General features: G+C 41.9%; 2 protein-coding genes across 6 annotated transcripts in view; both read right to left on the minus strand.

Moving 5' to 3' along the window:
* MAML2 (mastermind like transcriptional coactivator 2) overlaps window positions 1-11,948 on the minus strand; it is a 366,311-nt gene extending 354,363 nt beyond the window's left edge. Inside the window, exon 1 of the mRNA XM_081241478.1 lies at window positions 9,706-11,948. Coding sequence (XP_081097604.1) covers window positions 9,706-10,218 — 513 coding nt within the window. The 5' untranslated portion in view covers window positions 10,219-11,948. The remainder of the gene's footprint in view (window positions 1-9,705) is intronic.
* A 3,552-nt stretch (window positions 11,949-15,500) lies between these two features.
* CCDC82 (coiled-coil domain containing 82) overlaps window positions 15,501-18,772 on the minus strand; it is a 29,376-nt gene continuing 26,104 nt past the window's right edge. For all 5 annotated transcript variants that reach the window (XM_081240321.1, XM_081240322.1, XM_081240325.1 and 2 more), the window contains one exon: window positions 15,501-16,475. In XM_081240321.1, coding sequence (XP_081096447.1) covers window positions 16,410-16,475 — 66 coding nt within the window. In that variant the 3' untranslated portion in view covers window positions 15,501-16,409. The remainder of the gene's footprint in view (window positions 16,476-18,772) is intronic.

The following is an 18,772-nucleotide window of genomic DNA, read 5'->3' on the forward strand; positions in this document are numbered from 1 at the left end:
TTATAACCTGGAATAGATGTCAGAAAACTTGGGTTCTAGTTCTACCTCTACTGCTATGGGAACTTGGAGTGTTTGCTTTTAAATGGGGTTTAATTTTTTCACCTATGAGAAACAGGTTTGATCTGTTTTCTCTCTAAGGGCTCATGAGACTGTATAAATTGATAGAATAGTGCCTATTTTTAGAACAATATGAACTAGCCCTCTTAGGGGATGGGCAGGACGGAGATGAGAAAGTTAGAAATGAGATGGCTTCTATTTTGCCACATACTCCCTCTTTCATTGCTGTGTGTTTGGAATTTGGGGGGCAGTGAGCAAAGAAAACTCCTTCCTATGGGTGGTTGAAATCTTCCATGATCTGGGTGTTGTTCTGATCATTTCCATTTAATACATTCTAAGACAGCATGGGTCCTCCTTCATTATACCAAAAATAAGAGTACAAGTCCTTGCTCTAAGGGCTTCTAGACCCAAGTAGACAAAACACTCACATGCAACACACACTCACACCAGTGAAGCAGACAGTGGAGGTGAGAAAGCTCCTGAGCTAGCCTCTTCCTGAGGGAGCTGAGAGCTCTCTCGGAAAGATACTGTTGCCTAGTCTTTGGAAGATCAGGTTCCCAAGGAGAAAACTAATGTTTAATTTAGCACAAAGACAGCTCAGAATCTCTCTCCGGGGGAATGAGCCTGCAAAGAGATGCACATGCAAAGAATCTAAGCGAGAAAAGGAAGCTCTGGTTGGTGCAATGGCTACAGGACTTGGGTGCAAACTTTCCTGATCTATCGCCTCTGCCCCGTGCTTCTGTCAGAAGGACCACTGCTCTTTCCTGTTTACCCTTATGTCTGTACTTTGCTCTTTTTCAACACCTCTGTGAAACAACCAAATGGGATAATACCGCCAGCTCACAGGTTTTGCTGTCTGAAATTACATGGTGTAGTGTGGCAATCAGATGTGCAAGCCTTTGCCGGTTTAGCAAGTACGGGCCTACTTAGGTGAACAACAAAGAAAAATTAGTTTCTCAGCTGCTCAGCCAGAGAATGTTTTTATTTTTACATAATTTAGACTCCAGAGACCTCCAGAAATGAGCAGTGTACACCAAAGTGTGGCAATCGTCATTCCAAAGACACAGTACAGTACACATTGTATTCAATTAAGCCACTTCTTTGCACCCTGGTTACCATGACTCTAAGAGATTATACTGTGTATCCAACAAACCCCTGGTAAGTTATTAGCAGTTGAAGGAAACTTTGGCCTTAAGTAAATTTTCTGGGAAAAAAAAAAAAAGAAAAAGACATGTAATTAACTTTCTGTTCAAATCCTTCAGAACTACCTGAAAAGAAGCCCGTTGTACAGTGAGGAATTCAAGGTGTTGGGCTTCATGTGAGTGAGAGTTATTAGTGTGCTGGAAAACTGAACCACATTTCTGACAAAAGAGAACTTTTAAAACGACGATGTTAATGATTCTATATTAACATAGGAACCAGCCGTGACTCCGGAAGCAAGAACACTGTTAAAAACAATATAAAACAAAACAAACCCAACATGAGTTTGATTCTACATTTCCTCAGAATATTATCCTTTAAGAGGAGGAGGGGAATGTAAGTTTAAATGATGGGGAATAAAGAAACTACCAAAAAAGTTTTGACTACATTCTTTGCTCTGAGTTAGAACCAAGAAATCCGTCCTTATCCAAATATCATCCACCAAGAACAAGATTATGCTCATTCTAATCCTGTCACTTCTTCATAGAAACACTGTGCTTTTGATTAAGAATTATCCTCACAGAAACTTGCTTTGAAGCCTTGGCAGCATTTTCCTCGTGTTTCTTATGGAAAGTCACACTTGAGGAGGTACTGAGCAAAGAAGAGATTCCAAGCTAAGACCCACATCAAGGCTTGAAATTTTCAACATGCTCCAGGTCGGGGTTGGGAAGAGGGCAAATTCGTGCCGCCTGTTTGTGTGCGGTTGCAGTGAGAGAACTGATTCCCTGGCAACTTGAGCAAGGGACCTGGCTTTCAAAAGCATACATTTAAATCTCCACAGCAGGGAACTGCTAACTCTTTGCGACTCTGTGACCAGATTCACTTAAGAATTATTCGTCAGTATGAATTAATAATTCAGTTAAATTGGTAAATTTGGACTATTCCATTCTAATCATTCCAAATTCTCAATAGACAGTCTAAATTTCTCATTTACCCACACAGTCCACACAACACACTCCCTGGGCAACTAAATGGAAACCCAGCCTTTATTTAAGAAGAAGTAAGGAGTCAAATAAACACTCACTCTAGTCAAGTTCTAAATTAGGAGTCCTAGAATCCCAGGAATAGAAGAGATATTAATTGATCCTGTTCTGAAGAAGGATACTATTCAACCCATTTCATAGAAATGTAAACCCATCCCAGACGGCATCTCCATAGTAAACTATTTAGGGATAGTATGGATATACTGGGTAATATGGTATACTTCACTAACCATTTTAAATAAATATAAAGAGAAAAGCCATCCCTTGCATAAAATATCCCTGACATCCTTTTGGGGATAGAATCCTGAGCTGGAAAAACCACGAATCTGACTCGACTATGTCACTTCTCACATTAACAATAACAACATCTAAAATGTATTGAGCCTCTTCTAGGTGTCAGGAAGTAGTTAGTTATATCACTATCATTCCATTTTACAGGTGAGAAAACTGAGGCTGGAGAGTTTAATTAAATGAACCAAGAAGACACAGCTAGTAAGCTGTAGAGCTGTGATTTGAAACCAGGCAGTCTCACCCTAACCCCAGGTTCTTAAGCGCTACGATGTCTTGCCACCTCAAGCTGCCTTTAACACTTCTGTTTCCAACCACACCCCCACCCCTTTCAGACTGTAAATTCCAAGAAGACAGAGGCTATATATCAAATCACTCATCATGGATACATTCATTCTCCTGGCATAGAATAGCTGCCAATGATTCTTTATTGACTTCATGGATAATTTCCCCCGACTCGAAAAAGCACCCATGTCCACAATCTTGATACGAAATTTCAGAACTTTTGCTAAAACCATTAAGACCCACAGAGACCACAGTTCATGTCAAATACTGCTATTTGCCCGTTTCTTATCCATTCCTTTGGCAATTTGCTTGTGGTAGGGCCCGACTCTCTAGTCTTCTTCAAGCCTTGCGGATAATATATAAACCTGTCTCTTCATCCCTTCTCCAAGGAAAAAGAACAGCTTTCATTCTTTCACACCTGTCCCTTAGATATGTATAGGAAAGGGTCAGAGCTAGGAGCCGAAGATGGAGAGCCACTCCAGCTATGGTCAGTATCCCAGCATCCTGCCTCGAATCAGGGAGGGAAGGAGTTGTTGACTTTTTCCCTCAGCCATCTACTCCATAGGAGCCTTCCCTGTGCCCTGTGAACATGGACCAAATAGGGGAAACCGGTATCTGACTGACCTTAGGGCGAGTAAAGATCTGCAACCCACCTGTAATTAAAAAGCAAGGAAGAAAGCAAGTAAGTCTCAAAGACTATCTGGGCTCACAGCTTCTCATAAATTTCTGCTCGTGATTTTTTTTTGTTTGTTTTAATGAAAAGACCTTTTCCAAGTTACTAAACTCATTTGTTGGGAAGATCAGTTTAACATCAAGAGAACCCACTTTTACCCATGGGGGAGATTCTTATTTGCACTGGAAGGCCTAGCCAGCCCAAGACGAGAGGTGTAGTTGGTTCTGCTTCTTTTAGTTTCTCTTCTGCGTCTAGCGACTGTGCTTTTAAAACCATCTCCTTTCAATGCCAAAGGCCATGTCACGCTGTATATAACTCACAGTGAATGGGAGAAGTGTGTAAATAGCAAGGCATTAAGCAGCTCAAGGGACTTGAAGATAGGTAATACAGAACACTTAGGCAGTGCGCAACGAGAAGAGGCTGCTGGAGGGGAAATGTAATACTTGTCTTCAAGTATATGAAGGATTATTATTGCTTCACAGACGCTGACTCCTCTGAGCCTTCCTCGCTCGACCATTTCCCAGGGCTTCTGATACACTCTTGCCAGAGCTCCGGACCCTCCAGGAGGTGGATCGGCCTCACGTGTTCCCCTCACTGCTCACACGAGACCAGTGTCAGCCAGGCTCCACTCTCTGTCCCCAAACACCCAAGGTTCACCCACATTGGCACCCAGCAGCCCCACTCCTCATTCCACCTTCTCTCTTGCTCCTCCCAGGCCTGCTGGGGACCCACATTCTCCATAAAGTGCTGCCTGGCCTGGGTTTGACTTTCTCTCCTACCAACTACTAACAGCACTCACATTTTGAGTACCCGCTATGTGTCAGGCACTACGCTGACTGTTACACTAAAGAGTATTAGCTTTACTTTACAGATGAAGATACTGATGCCTAAAAAGAAAATTATTTCCCCAAGCTCATACAGCTGGTAGGTGTGAGGGAGGGATCAAACACAGGTCAGACTCGAAAATCTATGCATGAAATTCTTCCATTTACTAAATCTCTAAGCCTCAGTATCCTTATCTGTGAAATAGCCAGATATTGCTTATTCATCTCTCTCTCTCTCTCTCTCTTTTTTTAAGTATTACATAAAATATACAATAAAAGTGTCTTGACATTCTAGGGCTCAAGAAATATTTATTCTTCTCTCGCTCTGATTTTCTATATCAGTTTTGGTCCATTCTACCTAGTTAAGTACTTTTACTGTGTCCATGTGGTCTTGATTGACGACTAGCCTGTAAGTAAGAAGGGACTAGGTCTTTAGCTGTATTTCTCTATTCTCCCACAGAGCCTGTTAAAGTATAAGGGAAATTATCATGAAAATGCAGAAGAAAGAATTTAGAATTGTTTTCTTTAAACATGATCCTGCCTATGATCATATAAAAGGGGCTGGATTAAAGTACAAGGAAGTAGTAGAAGCCACTCGGAATGGTTTAGCTGCCATGCATAGCAGAACTGGATGATTTTTTTCAAATTTCCTTCTAAGCTTTTTGAGATTAAGTAGCAGTGCTAAAAACAAACACACACTGCAACAATAAAAAAAAACAGCTAATCAAGGCCACTCTTTCAGTCATATTTGTTATGCCTAAGAACATTTGGACACCCATGTTTGTCTTGGTACTTAACAAAAGGTTTACTGGCAGAGGGGAGCCATACTGCACTAAACTTTAAGGTTGAGAAAAATTTCATAAGCATCACCTAGCAAAGACATTATTTCAAAGAAAGCAGATGCCTTCTATAGATAAACATTGACCTAAACAAGCAAGACATCTTGGGTGACATAATAACATTACTTGGCTGTCAAAACAAGCTTTCTACCCATTTTTGATAAAGGAGTGTACCAACTTCTCTCTCCACTTGAACTCTTTTGCCTTTGTGAGATCTTACAATTATATTTACTGGAAAGAAGTAGTAGGAAGGTTCTGGATAGATAAGAACTCCCCCTTTATTACTTTGTTCTGGAAAACAGAACAAAAATAGGTCAGTTTTTAAGGAAATGATGGCTGCACATATAAACAATGTAAACACTCCTATCACTGTCCCACGGAGGATATTTACCACATGGACAGCTGCAGACACCCAGCTCTGGCAAATGAATTGTTTCTGTTTTCAGCCCCACGCCCACCCTACAGCCCTCAAATTTTGAACTGTCAATTGGAAACTTGATTATTATCAGTTAAAAATAACCAGGGGACTCTGGCAATGATTTAACTTGTTTGACTTTCCTAAGCTAACAATTAACATTTTAGACGATTGTTGACAAAATAGTTAACTTTCCCATGTCATTTGTGCAAACTACTTTTCTAATATTCCTGACACAAGCCGGGGGACACACCTTTCCAAAGCTGCTCAGGTCTGTGCAGGGGCCTGTAAAAGACCCTAAACACTTTCACGCCGTTGCACATTTTCACTAGGATTTCCGGGGACCTTCGGGAACAGTTAAGTACTCTGATAGCTCAGTCTTATATTGACAGCACTGAATTTGAAATACCAACCCCTCTATTTACAATAAAAGCTATTTCACCATTTAAAACAGACAACTGAAAGCTTAAGTACACTTTTAATCCCTGGAAAAACTGGTATTATGATTTGTTGTCTAGTAGTTTATTATTAGTAATACTAGTAATAATGCCTTGCATTTCTGCAGTGCTTAGTTTTTTTCCAAAGCCTATTCAGAAACACACATTCATTGGCTTTCTCAACGAGCTAGGGCAGCATTATTGTCCTGTTTTACACATGACTGCTAAGTAACTTGTCCTGGGTCACCCAGCTTGTTAGTGATCAGGCAGGCACAGACCCCGAGGATGCAGTCTCCTTGTCTGATCTGTTTTCTTTCCTCCACACTACATTAGAGAAAAGATAATCTGTGAAGCCAAAGATGACTTAGAACCACTTATCTATCCAGCCTAGCAACACAGTCTAAGCAACAGAAAAAGAGCTTGTCTCAGGCAAAAGGGAAAGATTAATAATGCACCACAGAAGCTCTAAACCTTTCTGTTCCATGGACCAGCAATTATTCAGTTTCACAGTTCATTCAAAGATTCAAACATACTTCACCAGAAAATGATTTAGTGCCTAAAGCCTGCTCCAAGTGGTCAGAAATGCAGATCTGCTTAAACCCTTACAATCCAGGCCCTCTTTCAAGGCCCTGTTCCTGCAATCTCTGCAGTAATGGGGCTTCCCCTGAACTTGCACTTGAGTTAAATGAAGAAACTGGCTGAGTAAGGGCTGCAGAATTAGGCTCTCAATGTGGACAGACTTAGAACCAGCTTGGAGGTTTGTGTCTTGCATTGTTCTTGAAACTCAGGCTATTGAAAATCTCAGACATTATATACTTCTTGTAGTATCACACCCCTCAAAGACAACACTATCCCACAGAACAGAAGTTCTCTTTCCACCCTCATTCAAATATTACTGACTATATACAAGGCATTGTACTAGCAGGTATGCAGGACACAGGGCTTTCATCTGAGGACACCGTGCATATTCGATTTTAGATGATCAATATTCTCTCCTTTTCTCCAAAGGACATTTATGGCCACTTAGGGCATACGAATTAAGTATTCAAGGGATACCTTCAACACACCCAGACAGAAACAAATCTAGTTATGGACACAGTATTAAGAAAGAATTCTGACACCCATTCTGCGCAAAGGCCCCTTTAAATGGATGGTGTTTCTGAAAATAAGAGGATCCTGAGCGAAGTGAGACCTGCAGATTTAACAGGCTTAGTGAATCACTCCCAAATGCCCAGGCCTCCCTTCAGACACAATGTTATCAGGTTAATACAGTACTTGCATCACCCTCTCTGAGTACCATGCTGAGTAACAAAGCGCCAAATTTAGAAGCTAGAATGGAGAAGGGAATTTCCAATAACCAAAAGGGGGGCTGGTGGATCAACCCTTGCAATGGCGCAGGTTTGCAGTGAAAAGTCACCATCAGAAATAAACTGGACTTTTTACTCCTAACTCACAGTGCACCTCTCATCAATCTTCTCGGCACTCGGGGAGCGAGCTCCTCTAAGGGGATGTTTTAGGAGATGGCTGGTAGTTAGGGGAGAGCAAGCAGGCTCCCTTTTAGAACAGGAGTGAAGGAGCAACCGCCTTTGCCTTTCGCAGCAGTTAAGCCTCCAGTTGGGAAAGGCCAGACATGGTGCTCTCACTTCCTCCCGGCATGGATATTGCTATCGTCGTAAAGTTACAATAACCACTGACGTTGGTTTCAATTCGCATCCCCAAGCCCCCAAGAGAAAGAGGCAGCCTCATCTTCCTTCAAAGTGGGAGAAAAGCAAAAACCAAAAGAACGAGCCCATAAGCAGACACCTTCCTTGCAGTGGCTGGGATGTGAAGGCCACATCCCATCTTGGCACCCAGGACAGAGATCTGTCTTCTCCACTGAGAAGGGCTGGGCGCCTGGTTCCCTGTATCACCCCCCCGAAACACTTACCAAGAGACTGTGAAGCACACAAGGCGGTATTATTGGGAGACTTGCAGACAGATTATAAATTTACTGGGGACAATCAGGGCATTTAGATGCTTTTGGCTGCAGATGCCAGTGACACACACACTCACATACAAACCTCATTCTTCTCTCCATTTGAGTGATTCTTTACCCGCCCCGCCCCCCCTTTACCTCAACATGTCTCTTTCACAAAACAAACTCTCATTACTGTCCTAGGGAATTCCAGGGAGAGGTGGGGATAGAGCAGGTGGAAGGGAAAGGAAATTAGGCCTTGAAGCACTAATATAACCCCACAGGCTAATTGTATCCAAGGATAAAACAACAAACATTGGGCAGTTTAACTGTTAGCAGTTATCTTTCGTCTGGAGTTGGCGCCAGGAAGTTGCAGTTCTAGGCATCTCAAGCAAAATGTGTGGTGGAATAGAACAGCACCAATACAGCCCCCAGACTTTCTGGAAACTTCAACCATCACAGACCCAGGCCAGGGATAAGGAGGACCCACAGAGAAGCATCCTAGGGGCCTAGCTGGAGGATGTCCTCTCCCTAGAGCTCCTTCTCAAGTTCTCTCGGAGAAGGAGTTCAACCCAGTGCCTTCCTCTCCTTTGGGCTTTTTGAGGACGTTTCAGCTTGCATGGCCATTTCCTGTTGCTGACTTTCATTAGGGCTGGCTTGGGCAAACTGGAGCTGTGCTGTGAGCGGACACAGGACTTCCGAATCCCCACAGAACTCAGAAATGGAGGAAGTTTGCAGGGCTGCAGGGCTGCAGGGCTGCAGGGCAGGGCTCCACCTTCTACCCTGAGGCTATGGGCCCAGCAGCTTTGGGGGGAAAGCCAGCACAAGGCAGGCAGTCACCTAACCAGGACTAGCACCAAGAACCAATGAGTCAAGGGCTACCCCCTCTGGGATGAGGTGTGTCTATACCTCTGAGGAAGAACTTCCAGCCAGAAACCTAATCACAACTTTCAGGTTGGATGTCTTGTCACCAGGAATGGCTGAAGACAAGGCACTTTCTAGGATGACAGCATGGAAACAGCCCCTTTGCGCCTGCCCATTTTACTGAAGGCTGTAAGTGGGCACTATCTGACTGTAGTGCCTGTGGCAAGAAGCTAGATGGGGACAGTGGGGGAGTCTGTAAGAAATCAGGGAGCAGGCCTTGTAAAAACACTCCCTCACCAGTCTCTGGGCTATTTCCCCAAGTTTTTGTTTTTGAGTGAGGGAACGCTCAGGGAACTTGCTCTGCTAGAGATGACCACTTATGTTCTCCTGACCCAAGGAGAAGGGGCCACTTCAAAGAGGGAAGTGGAAATAGGACAAGAAGGAAAAGGCTTGGCTCAAGGTCATCTGGACTGCTAAACAAATGCTTTCAGGCTAAGCATGGCTTGCTGGGCCTAATCAGTGCTGGCTCGCCAAAGCAGGAGGCTTCCTGAGACAAGACCTTCCTCAATGGCTCAGATCTTGCTGCTCGTAGCCAATTCTTCTGCAAGCTCTGGACCCCAGAGCAAACTCTGGAAAACTCAAGTTTCTTACCACTTAAGGAATACTCTACAGGTGGAGGAAAACCCATGAATGAACACCAGCAGAACTTGACGAGTAAGGGTTTAGTAACACCTCACAAACAAGACACCCAATAGCCTTTGAGGTAGTCAGGTGGCATCTTGGCCCTTTGCACTGCCGTCCACTCTACATCAGGCCGAGGCCAGCTCTACCCTCGCCAAAGTCCACACGACCACAGCCAGAATCAGGAGAAAACCAGGTGCCTTACCGCAATCAGGGCCGAGTTCCTCTGGTCCGCCGGGGTTGAAGCCGGTGGCTGCTGCTCCCCGTCGATCCCACCGCTGCCACCATTATTGCTACTGCTCAGCAGGTGCTGCTGGTGGTGATGGTGATAGTCTGGTGGGGGCGGTGGGGCCGCTGTCGCTGCCGCTTGGGAGGCTGTAGGAGGGGCAGCAGGTGGCGGGGGAGGGGCTGTAGTAGTGGCAGCAGTGGCAGTGGCCTTGGTGTGTTTGCCAGCCTTCCTCGCCCCCTGGCCGTGCTGTACGAGGCTCAGGAGCTGCAAGGTGCTCTCTCTTTCCCGGTCTGAGCTCTCGGCCCTACCCCGTTCGTAGCGTCCTTCACAGCTCAGGTGGTGCTGGCGGCAGACGGCGATCCGTGCCCGAAGGCGCTCCACGATGGCACTGTGCACTCTCGGGGTGACTGAGCCCCCTCCAAGGAGCCCCGCCCCAGGGGCCCCCCCTAACCCTCCTGTGGGGGCCTGCGGGGGCGCTGTGTCCCCCATCTTACTGGACACAATGATTGCTGCCTCTGGGATGGTGAGGTGGAAGGAGGCTATGGCTGGTTAGTGCAGGCAAATCTGCTGTTGACAATGTGCGCTCAGTGTTCAGGGCCACATGAATAGAGGTCTTCAGAGGTTGGGGGGAGTAGTGGAGAAGGTATGGGGGAGGGGAGTGAGTAAAAGAGGGTGAGGAGAAAGAATAGAAACCAATCGCAGAGGGTAAGTTGGAAACAAACCCTAATCAACTTAACTCTAATTGCATTTGACAGCTCTGGAGAAGTTGGACAGAGTTAGTGGGGTTTTTTTCTCCCCACCAAGCTGACAAGAGCCACTAGGTACTTTGTAAACACACGATCTGGGGGTAAGAGCAAGAATTCAGGGATTGTCAAGTGAGAGACAGGAACAGACAGCAAAGGGAATTGTGAGAGGTATTAATACAGAGCTGGACTCCCCCTCACCTAGTTGTTTTGGAAGATTCTTTATGGGGATGTTTCTGCAGAGAAACCCATTTCTGCCATGGTCTCTGTAACCCACGGCCTTTACTTTTCCTCAGGTTAAAAAAAAAAAAAGTGCTGTTTCAGAAGCTTTTTGAAGTCAATGTTCAAAACGTACAAAAATCAAGAGATACTGTCTTTTGGCTTTTAATTTTTTTTCCTCCCTTTCCCTTTGCTCCGGTGTTTTCTCCCCTTTGGGGGACTGCAGGATGTGATCCTCTCCCCAAAGAACGGGAGGCAGCTTTTCAATTGTTAATGCCAGTAACTGGACTTTTGGACCATGCTTTTTTCTTCAGCTAATCCAATCACCAGTAAAATCCTCATTCCCTCTAAGGTTTCCCAGCCTTAAATGAAAGCAGTCTGAAGTCACTAGCCACTGAGAGAGATCCTTCAACACATTTTTTTCTTTCCCGCTTACGTTCCTAGTCCTCACCCCCGGCTCGATTCTAATACAGTTATCAAGAGAGACAAACTCCTCCGAGAGTAATTTACAAACGATGGTCAAACTTACAAACTTCCAGCAAATTGCACCGAGTCATGTCCAGCCACTTTTCTGTCCACTTTTGTACATTCCATCCCCGGCCAGTGGATCTGAGGGTCTGGACTCGCAATAAGCAATGTGGTTCTATCTCTTGGATTGCTCCGCTTTAGAGATGGAAAAGAAAGTAGCTGGTCTTTTCCTTTCTCTTTCCCGTCTGTTGTTCGCCGCTTGGGCTGACACTGGCTCCGCTGCCCGGAGTCACGGCGATACACAGGCTTTCATTGTGCTCCGATAGGAGAGGGAGAGAAAGAGAGAGAGTGAGACAGAGGGAGAAAGAGAGAGCCAGCGAACTGCGGGGGGGCGGGGGGGGGCGGAGGGCGGGGGGAGCGCTCGCCCGAGGCTCCCTGGTGGAAGGCGGGTGCCACTGCACAGGCGAGCAAGGCGGCCGGCGCCGGGGAAAGGGGAACGCAGAGGGCCTCCCAGCGGCTGAAGAGGTGAATCCCAAAGCCTGCGCATCTCGGCGGCGGCGCGCGCAGCTCGGCCTCCGCCTCGGCTCCGGGGCGGGGGAGAAGGCTGGGGAAATTCCCCAACCTCTAGTCGACTACTTCACCAGCTCGAAATGTTGAAGAAATTCCCGGCCAGGGGATGTATTTTCCCTTCCAGACCTCCGTTACGCGCCCCCTGAGGATGTCATTTTCATTTTTCAGTATGTTGTCCATGGCACCCCAGAGCACCCTAGCGAGAGCTGGGTGAGCACGGAGGAGATGTTCAAGAGTGTCACAGGGAGACGTAGGGTGTGTGCGCGTTGCGGGAGAGGGGAGGAGGGAGAGGAGAAGAAATCACATCATTAGCTCCTAAAGGACAGGAGGGTGTCTATCTACCTGCCCGGCTGCTTTGTACGTCTCTGGATAAGTCAATCTGGGTGATCACAAGCAAATCAGTAAGAATAACTAAAATAGTTTACCATGATGAAATTACCAATACCAGTTCCAGAAAGGAAAAAAAAAAAATAGTGCTTTGAAAATACAAGATTGCCTATGACAAACCTAATGCAAGATCTGGGGTCTCCATAGCTGTCTGATTTACATATACAATGAGGAAAATCATTATGTAGCAGTCGAGTTTCAAGAAGTTTACTAACACAAACCAAATAGATCTCCGACACAGACTGTTGTCCCCTCATCTTCAGATAATCCTACATTTAAGACCGCAAAATGTATATTGGATTCTGCTTATTATTATCAATTATGGAGAATAAATTAAGGTGAGCACAAGATTGGTATAGTCAGGTCAGTAAATATTCTGTGTATCCTAACTTGGAAGTCATTTGGATTTGAGGTCTCAAGCAATGGGGCTTTGTTAATTAATTAATTTATTTATTTATTTTATTTATTTATTTTTGCGCTATGTGGGCCTTTCACTGTTGGGGCCTCTCCCGTTGCGGAGCACAGGCTCCGGACGCGCAGGTTCAGCGGCCATGGCTCACGGGCGCAGCTGCTCCGCGGCATGTGGGATCTTCCCGGACCGGGGCACGAACCCGTGTGTCCTGCATTGGCAGGCGGACTCTCAACCACTGCGCCACCAGGGAAGCCTGGGGCTTTGTTAATTTAAACCAACTCTGGCATCTCAGTAACACGGTCCTGCTTCAAACTGAGCTGTGGATAGAAGTGAATGGGTAAGATCAATGCAAACATTTTAAGGCTGGATTTATCTACAATTTAGTTCTCGATAGGCTGGCCTACATTAGTTCATTTTATTTTCCCAAATCCCGGAATGCTAGTTTGGAATTTGGGACAAGTGCATTCTGATGGAATATAACTTTTTTACTTCTCGTTGGAAAATACTTCTGTCTGTCCCTTCCAATTTCCTCACCACTCATGGAGAAAGGCAGAAATATATCTTTGTTAGGTATGCAAATTTGTACACAGAACTCTCTCATGAGGTGTCATTAAAAAGTGAAGGAGTTTTGATCATTTTATATTTGATTTTTAAAAGGTGTATTCATTAGACATTATCTTCTTTCTATTACTATCGGTACTTTATATTCAGCAATCATACTTAATAAAAGAGAAAAAATTCAATATCTAAATTAAAATTTACTGTTCACTCTACAGTCCTGCAGTAACACGGGTTTTGATTAATAACAGAGTTTTTGGTCAAATCCGCTATTCCTAAATGACGTAAACTTTGAATTCTAAGCAAGGACACACCTTAAAAACTTGTCAAACAACAATTTAATACATTTTCATACTGTATTCTAGTGTTGTAGGACACTCCTTTACGTTGTCTTTTGTACAAATTTACCCTTTACAACCATTTAATTTCAAGCTGACATCATTATCATCCACATCCTCATTTCCATTCACATCAGTTGCTGTTTATTTACAGTCACTGTTTCAGGCACAGCACTTCACTTATATCTCCTTTAATCCACCAGCTATCCTGAGGGAGAGGTATTATTAACCCCATTTATAAATGAGGAAACTGAGGCTTATTGAAATTAAACTATTTAAGCTAACTAGGAAGTAACACATCAGGACTCAAACTCAAGGCTGATTTCAAATCTATATTCTCTTAACCACTGGACTTGCTGCCTCAGTATCAAGTGTGAAAAGAGTTACAGGGAAACCAGACTATACCCCAAATAGCTCAAGGGCTGTAATTACACCTCAATCAACATGCTGGAGTCTAAGCAAGTCCTATAATACCTCCAAGAAATGAGTAGTGAATAGAACTACTCATCTGAGTATGAGAGCAGACAAGTGAGAAAATATGGTCAATTACATACAGCTCCCAATAAAATAAACATTTCTTTTTTTCCTTGTCTTTCCCTTTTATGGAACTGTTCCCTCTCTTATATCCCTAAAGCTTCTGTAATAGCTCTATGGATTTTTTTTAAAGCATTAGTTCCTTTTTATTTGTCCATCTGTGTTCCTCATCATCTCTACTATCCATAGCTACCTAACACAAAGCATTTAACACTATAGTAATAAATGCCCAGACCTAAAAAGTTCATAGACATGTTAGATTTATAAGTTTACAAACTATTTTTTGTGTTATATAGAATCAATGGTATCAATGATGATGGTGATGATAAAATAATACGGTATGTCATAATACCTGCAAAAGTTAATTCTAATTTTTCAACATTTCTATTTTCTTCTAGACTACTTGCTTTTGGCCCCGTGATCCATGCTAATTCTCATTTCCTGACAGCCTGTCTCTTTGCCATTCTTTTGGTGTTATCATGTACATAAAAGCCTCTTGTACTCTCCAAACACCTACTGAAGAAGCTTGTTTGGTTGCAGTGACCTTAGACATCAGCAAGACTACCTATTAGCATTTCCTGATCAACAGTCAGAATGCTGTTCTAATAGGAAAAATGCTTCAAGCCAACACGATGCCTGACCTAGGAACTGGGTCAGCTGCCATCATAAGTCCCTAAAATCATTAGTGCTTTCATTTTTACAAATTAAATGCATGCTATTTAAAAGAATAGATAAATTAATTTTTTAAACTTTCAGTTGGAACTCTCACTCTTCAGCTGGCTCAAGCTTGTCTGTAGTGTCACACACAAGAAGTGATGCTTCCCGGGTCATCAGAGATACTTTAGAGATCATTCCTTTGCTTTTCTGGGACTTCTTTTTTAACAAATCATTCATGATCCTTCACCCTTCCCACTTGACTATCACTTTTCCTCTAAACTCTGCCTTGCATCTTTTTGGACACTCACTTCAACTTTCAACTGTGGCTTCATATAGTTAAGGATTATTTCCATATGACAGAAAAATAAGAATAATAGAGATATGTGACTGAAATTTCTATTTCACACTTTTAAAAAGGTATGCACTCCTCACATGAAACATCAGCATCAGTGTTCTCACAACTTTGTAAGCTCTTTCTCCCTGTTTTGTTTACAATCATAATAGGGATAATTTTGGAAAATTAATTGCAGAAAATATTAAGTAATCTCTATGTAAGGACTTAATAAAATGCAATTTTTAATGTATGCAGTTTGTAAGGAAGTCCATTCCATGAACCACATAACAGATGAAGCTAGGTTCAACCAACACTTGAAGTAAGAAACAAGTATCTAAAATTCCACAGGGGACGCAAGAGGGAGGAGATATGGGGATATATGTATATGTAGAGCTGATTCACTTTGTTATACAACAGAAACTAACACACCATTGTAAAGCAATTATACTCCAATAAAGATGTAAAAAATAAATAAATAAAATTCCACAGGGAACTGGATCCTATGAGAATACCACTTTTAAGAATTAAAGATACAGAATAGACATGGTCCATTTGTTCACTCTGAAACCATTTTACTTTATTATTTACTTTATTATATTTATATTAAGGGAAAATTTAGATGTGCAAAGCAATGCAGATGCCAAAATATGCTTTTAAACTATTTTTGGCTGAATTTGTCTCTCTGAGATCTTCTGATCCTAACATAAATACTTATGTGGGAAAAGTAATGGATAAAAATAAACAAAATACATCTTAAATCATTAACCTGTAGACAAAATTGGATAGGAAAAAGAAAGAACATTATGAAGCATGAAAATACATATCATGAAATTATTCCTGAATGTGAGGGTTGGAAGACTCTGGAGGCCTGAAATCTATTTATAAGGGAAACTCTGGAAGAGGAGAAAAAGCACTCCTCTACTTGAAATGGGTAAATTACAGTCTGATTCTGAGGCAAGGAAACTGAATTGAATGAGACACTGAGGTTTCTTTCATGGCCCACTGATTTAGATAATGATAGTAGTAAAAAATATATTAGTGAAGATCATTTAATACTGCAAAAGGGTAATAAACAGATCTGGGCAGGAATTCAGCAATAAATATGTATAGATGTTAGTCTAAATACATTTTTTGAATACAGTGTTTTTCTATTAAACTGACAGTACATGAACAGCTCATTTACTTGATAGTCGTATGTTATAAAGGCATTGTTATATAACTTTAAAATACACTTAACAATGATTAAGCTTATGTTTTCTATGTACAGTGGATAAAAGTTTTATTAGGCTGTAGAGCGCCATTTCGTGGAAATTAAGATGAACATATGTTTTACACAAGATATTTTGCCATGAACCTATACATAAAATATATAAATGTCACATGATACAGAGAAACAAGACTCATGATCTTCACATTTACAGGAATTTATAAAATCTTCTCTGAAGGAAATGTGTTACAATTCAGTCAAACTTCTCATCTTGAAAGTAATCCGCAAAACTGAGATATTCTTGAAGTTGACCGTATTTCTGTGTATACAATAAAAAAGCTAGTTATTTTACTCAAAGCCGTGAAGATAAACTAGATTGTCTGTGTCAATCTACAGACACAAATAGGAACAAGTTAATCTCATGGTAATTGTGAACAAAAATCTTTTTATTATGAACAGGGACTCAATTTCAAATAAGCATTTCTAATTCATATAAAGCATTGGAAAGAGATCAAAATGAACATTCTTATTAATTTCATAACTTTCTTATAAATGATAAGTTTTCTATTATATTTATAGTAGAAATATAACAACTTTAATAACTTATTCAACAAAAATTTGCTGAACACATAACATGTATCAAATACTCTGCTAATGACTGTTTAGGTATTAAAAAAATTGCTTTCCCTGCCCCTAAGGAGAACAGAGTTCACCAATGACAACAAATAACAAGCGGCAGAAAGAAGTATAGACACTGTTATGCGGGTTCAGAAGAGACGTTATGGTTAGCTGAGGTGACCAGGAAAGAGTGGCATTTAAACTGTCCTGGGGAAAAAGATTTGGTAGGCAACGATTTAGTGGAGAGTTTTCTCTAGGAGACAAAAGTCCATACAACAGTGACAAGACAAGAAAGTACGGGATTTGACTACAATCTGAGGTTTTGTAGGGGAATTGAGAGAGATAAGACTGAACCAAAGAGGTAGTATGAAATGCTAGGTTACAGAGTTTAGCAATAATGTGACAGGCTATGGAAAGCTGCCAAAGGTGTTACGGCAGGAAATTGACACTATCTGAGGTGTATTTTTTGGGGAAAGAAAAGGTGAAACATCTAGTCTAGAATGCTTTGGCAACTAGTTACGAGTCTACTGTAATAATTTAGGTAATGAGGGCCTAAATTTGAGTGACAGCAATGAAGGTGGAGAGTAAAGACCAGGGCAGGACAAGAGAAGAGAGGAATTGGGATGATTTGGAGATTTCAAGGTTGACAGAGTTCAGAGTGCTTCCTTCAGCTGAGGAGATGAACTGACCTAATGGTTTCTTAACTCTACTTATGAGCTCTGGTTGTACTCCCAGTAAAGTGAGTGAGGATCCTGATAACTCTGACGCTGGTGGTGATAGGAACTGAAACTTGATACTTCTATGGACATACTTTATTCACTTCCTGGTGTTATGTGTTCACCACCCCATCCCAACAATCCTGTCTTCAACTTCCCTGGAAACCCCATCATCATAGGCACTCTCTTCTTAAAGAAAAAACATTTGTTAGAATTTGCCAGTGCATATGATACTCTGCTCTTCAGCTTTAATTTAGAACGAGACATATATTACTATTATGTTTATTATATATTTTCATTTTATTATAATTTTGTATTATAATTTTCTTATCATTTGTTCTTTTCTTTCACTTGAATTGCTCCTACCCTTTTAATATCATTAGTTAAAAATAGATCTCCTAGTTCAACTGTTAGGAGGAAGAATAAGAAGAATGAAGTTAGTCTAGTTGGCAGGTCTTTGGGAAGAAATGCTGAGATATCCCGAGATAATGGAAGGAAAATGCTCGGAGGAAGAAGAGTCAGGTAAGGAAAAAAGCAAGGTGTGAAACACAAGTTGGGGAAGGAAAGACAGGAACAGATAGTTTGTGTAGGTAAAAGAAGGGGTTCACATAATAATTGAGAGCTAAGAGCAGAAAGAGCCATGGATGTGGCCACTCAAGTATAATAGCACTGAGCCCAGGCATTCGAAAGGGTTAGAATAACTGTGGCCAAGAAGTCATGCATCACAAGAACACATGCAGTGCTAATACTCAAAGACACACACACACACACACACTGATGGGGAGGCAGAGTGATGCTGAGAAATGTCAGGGTACTTGATAAATCCTGAAATTTAATCACAGCACAAAAAGCTGCATATGGGTTTATACTGGCTAATAAACTTCTTTGGTTTCTAGGAAATCTTTTGAGAAAGTCTACAATTTTTTTTAAGTAGGAAGGATCTCAAAAAGAAAATGAAGTTCTTTGGTATTTTATGTGAAAAAAAAATGTGCACATTGTCCTAAACATGCACCATCTTGAAATACCTTCAATGCCCAATGCTAAGTGTTATTCTTTAAGCATAATGTGATACTTGGCTTTCTTAAGAATATTTTTTTATTCCAGGTCCCTTCTGTTGTCATAGACCTTGTTAAGCTTTCTCTAAGGTATGTGATTTGGAAATGGTTTTACTTTTTTCTGAAAGAAGTTTAATGTTCTTCCCTATATACAAAATTCTTATATAATATATGTAATGCACAGTGATTTTGCTACACCTAGTACGTAATTTTTTTTAAAAATGCAG

This window comes from Mesoplodon bidens (genome assembly GCF_964165515.1).
Source record: "Mesoplodon bidens genome assembly, chromosome: 7".
Lineage (NCBI taxonomy): Eukaryota > Metazoa > Chordata > Mammalia > Artiodactyla > Ziphiidae > Mesoplodon > Mesoplodon bidens.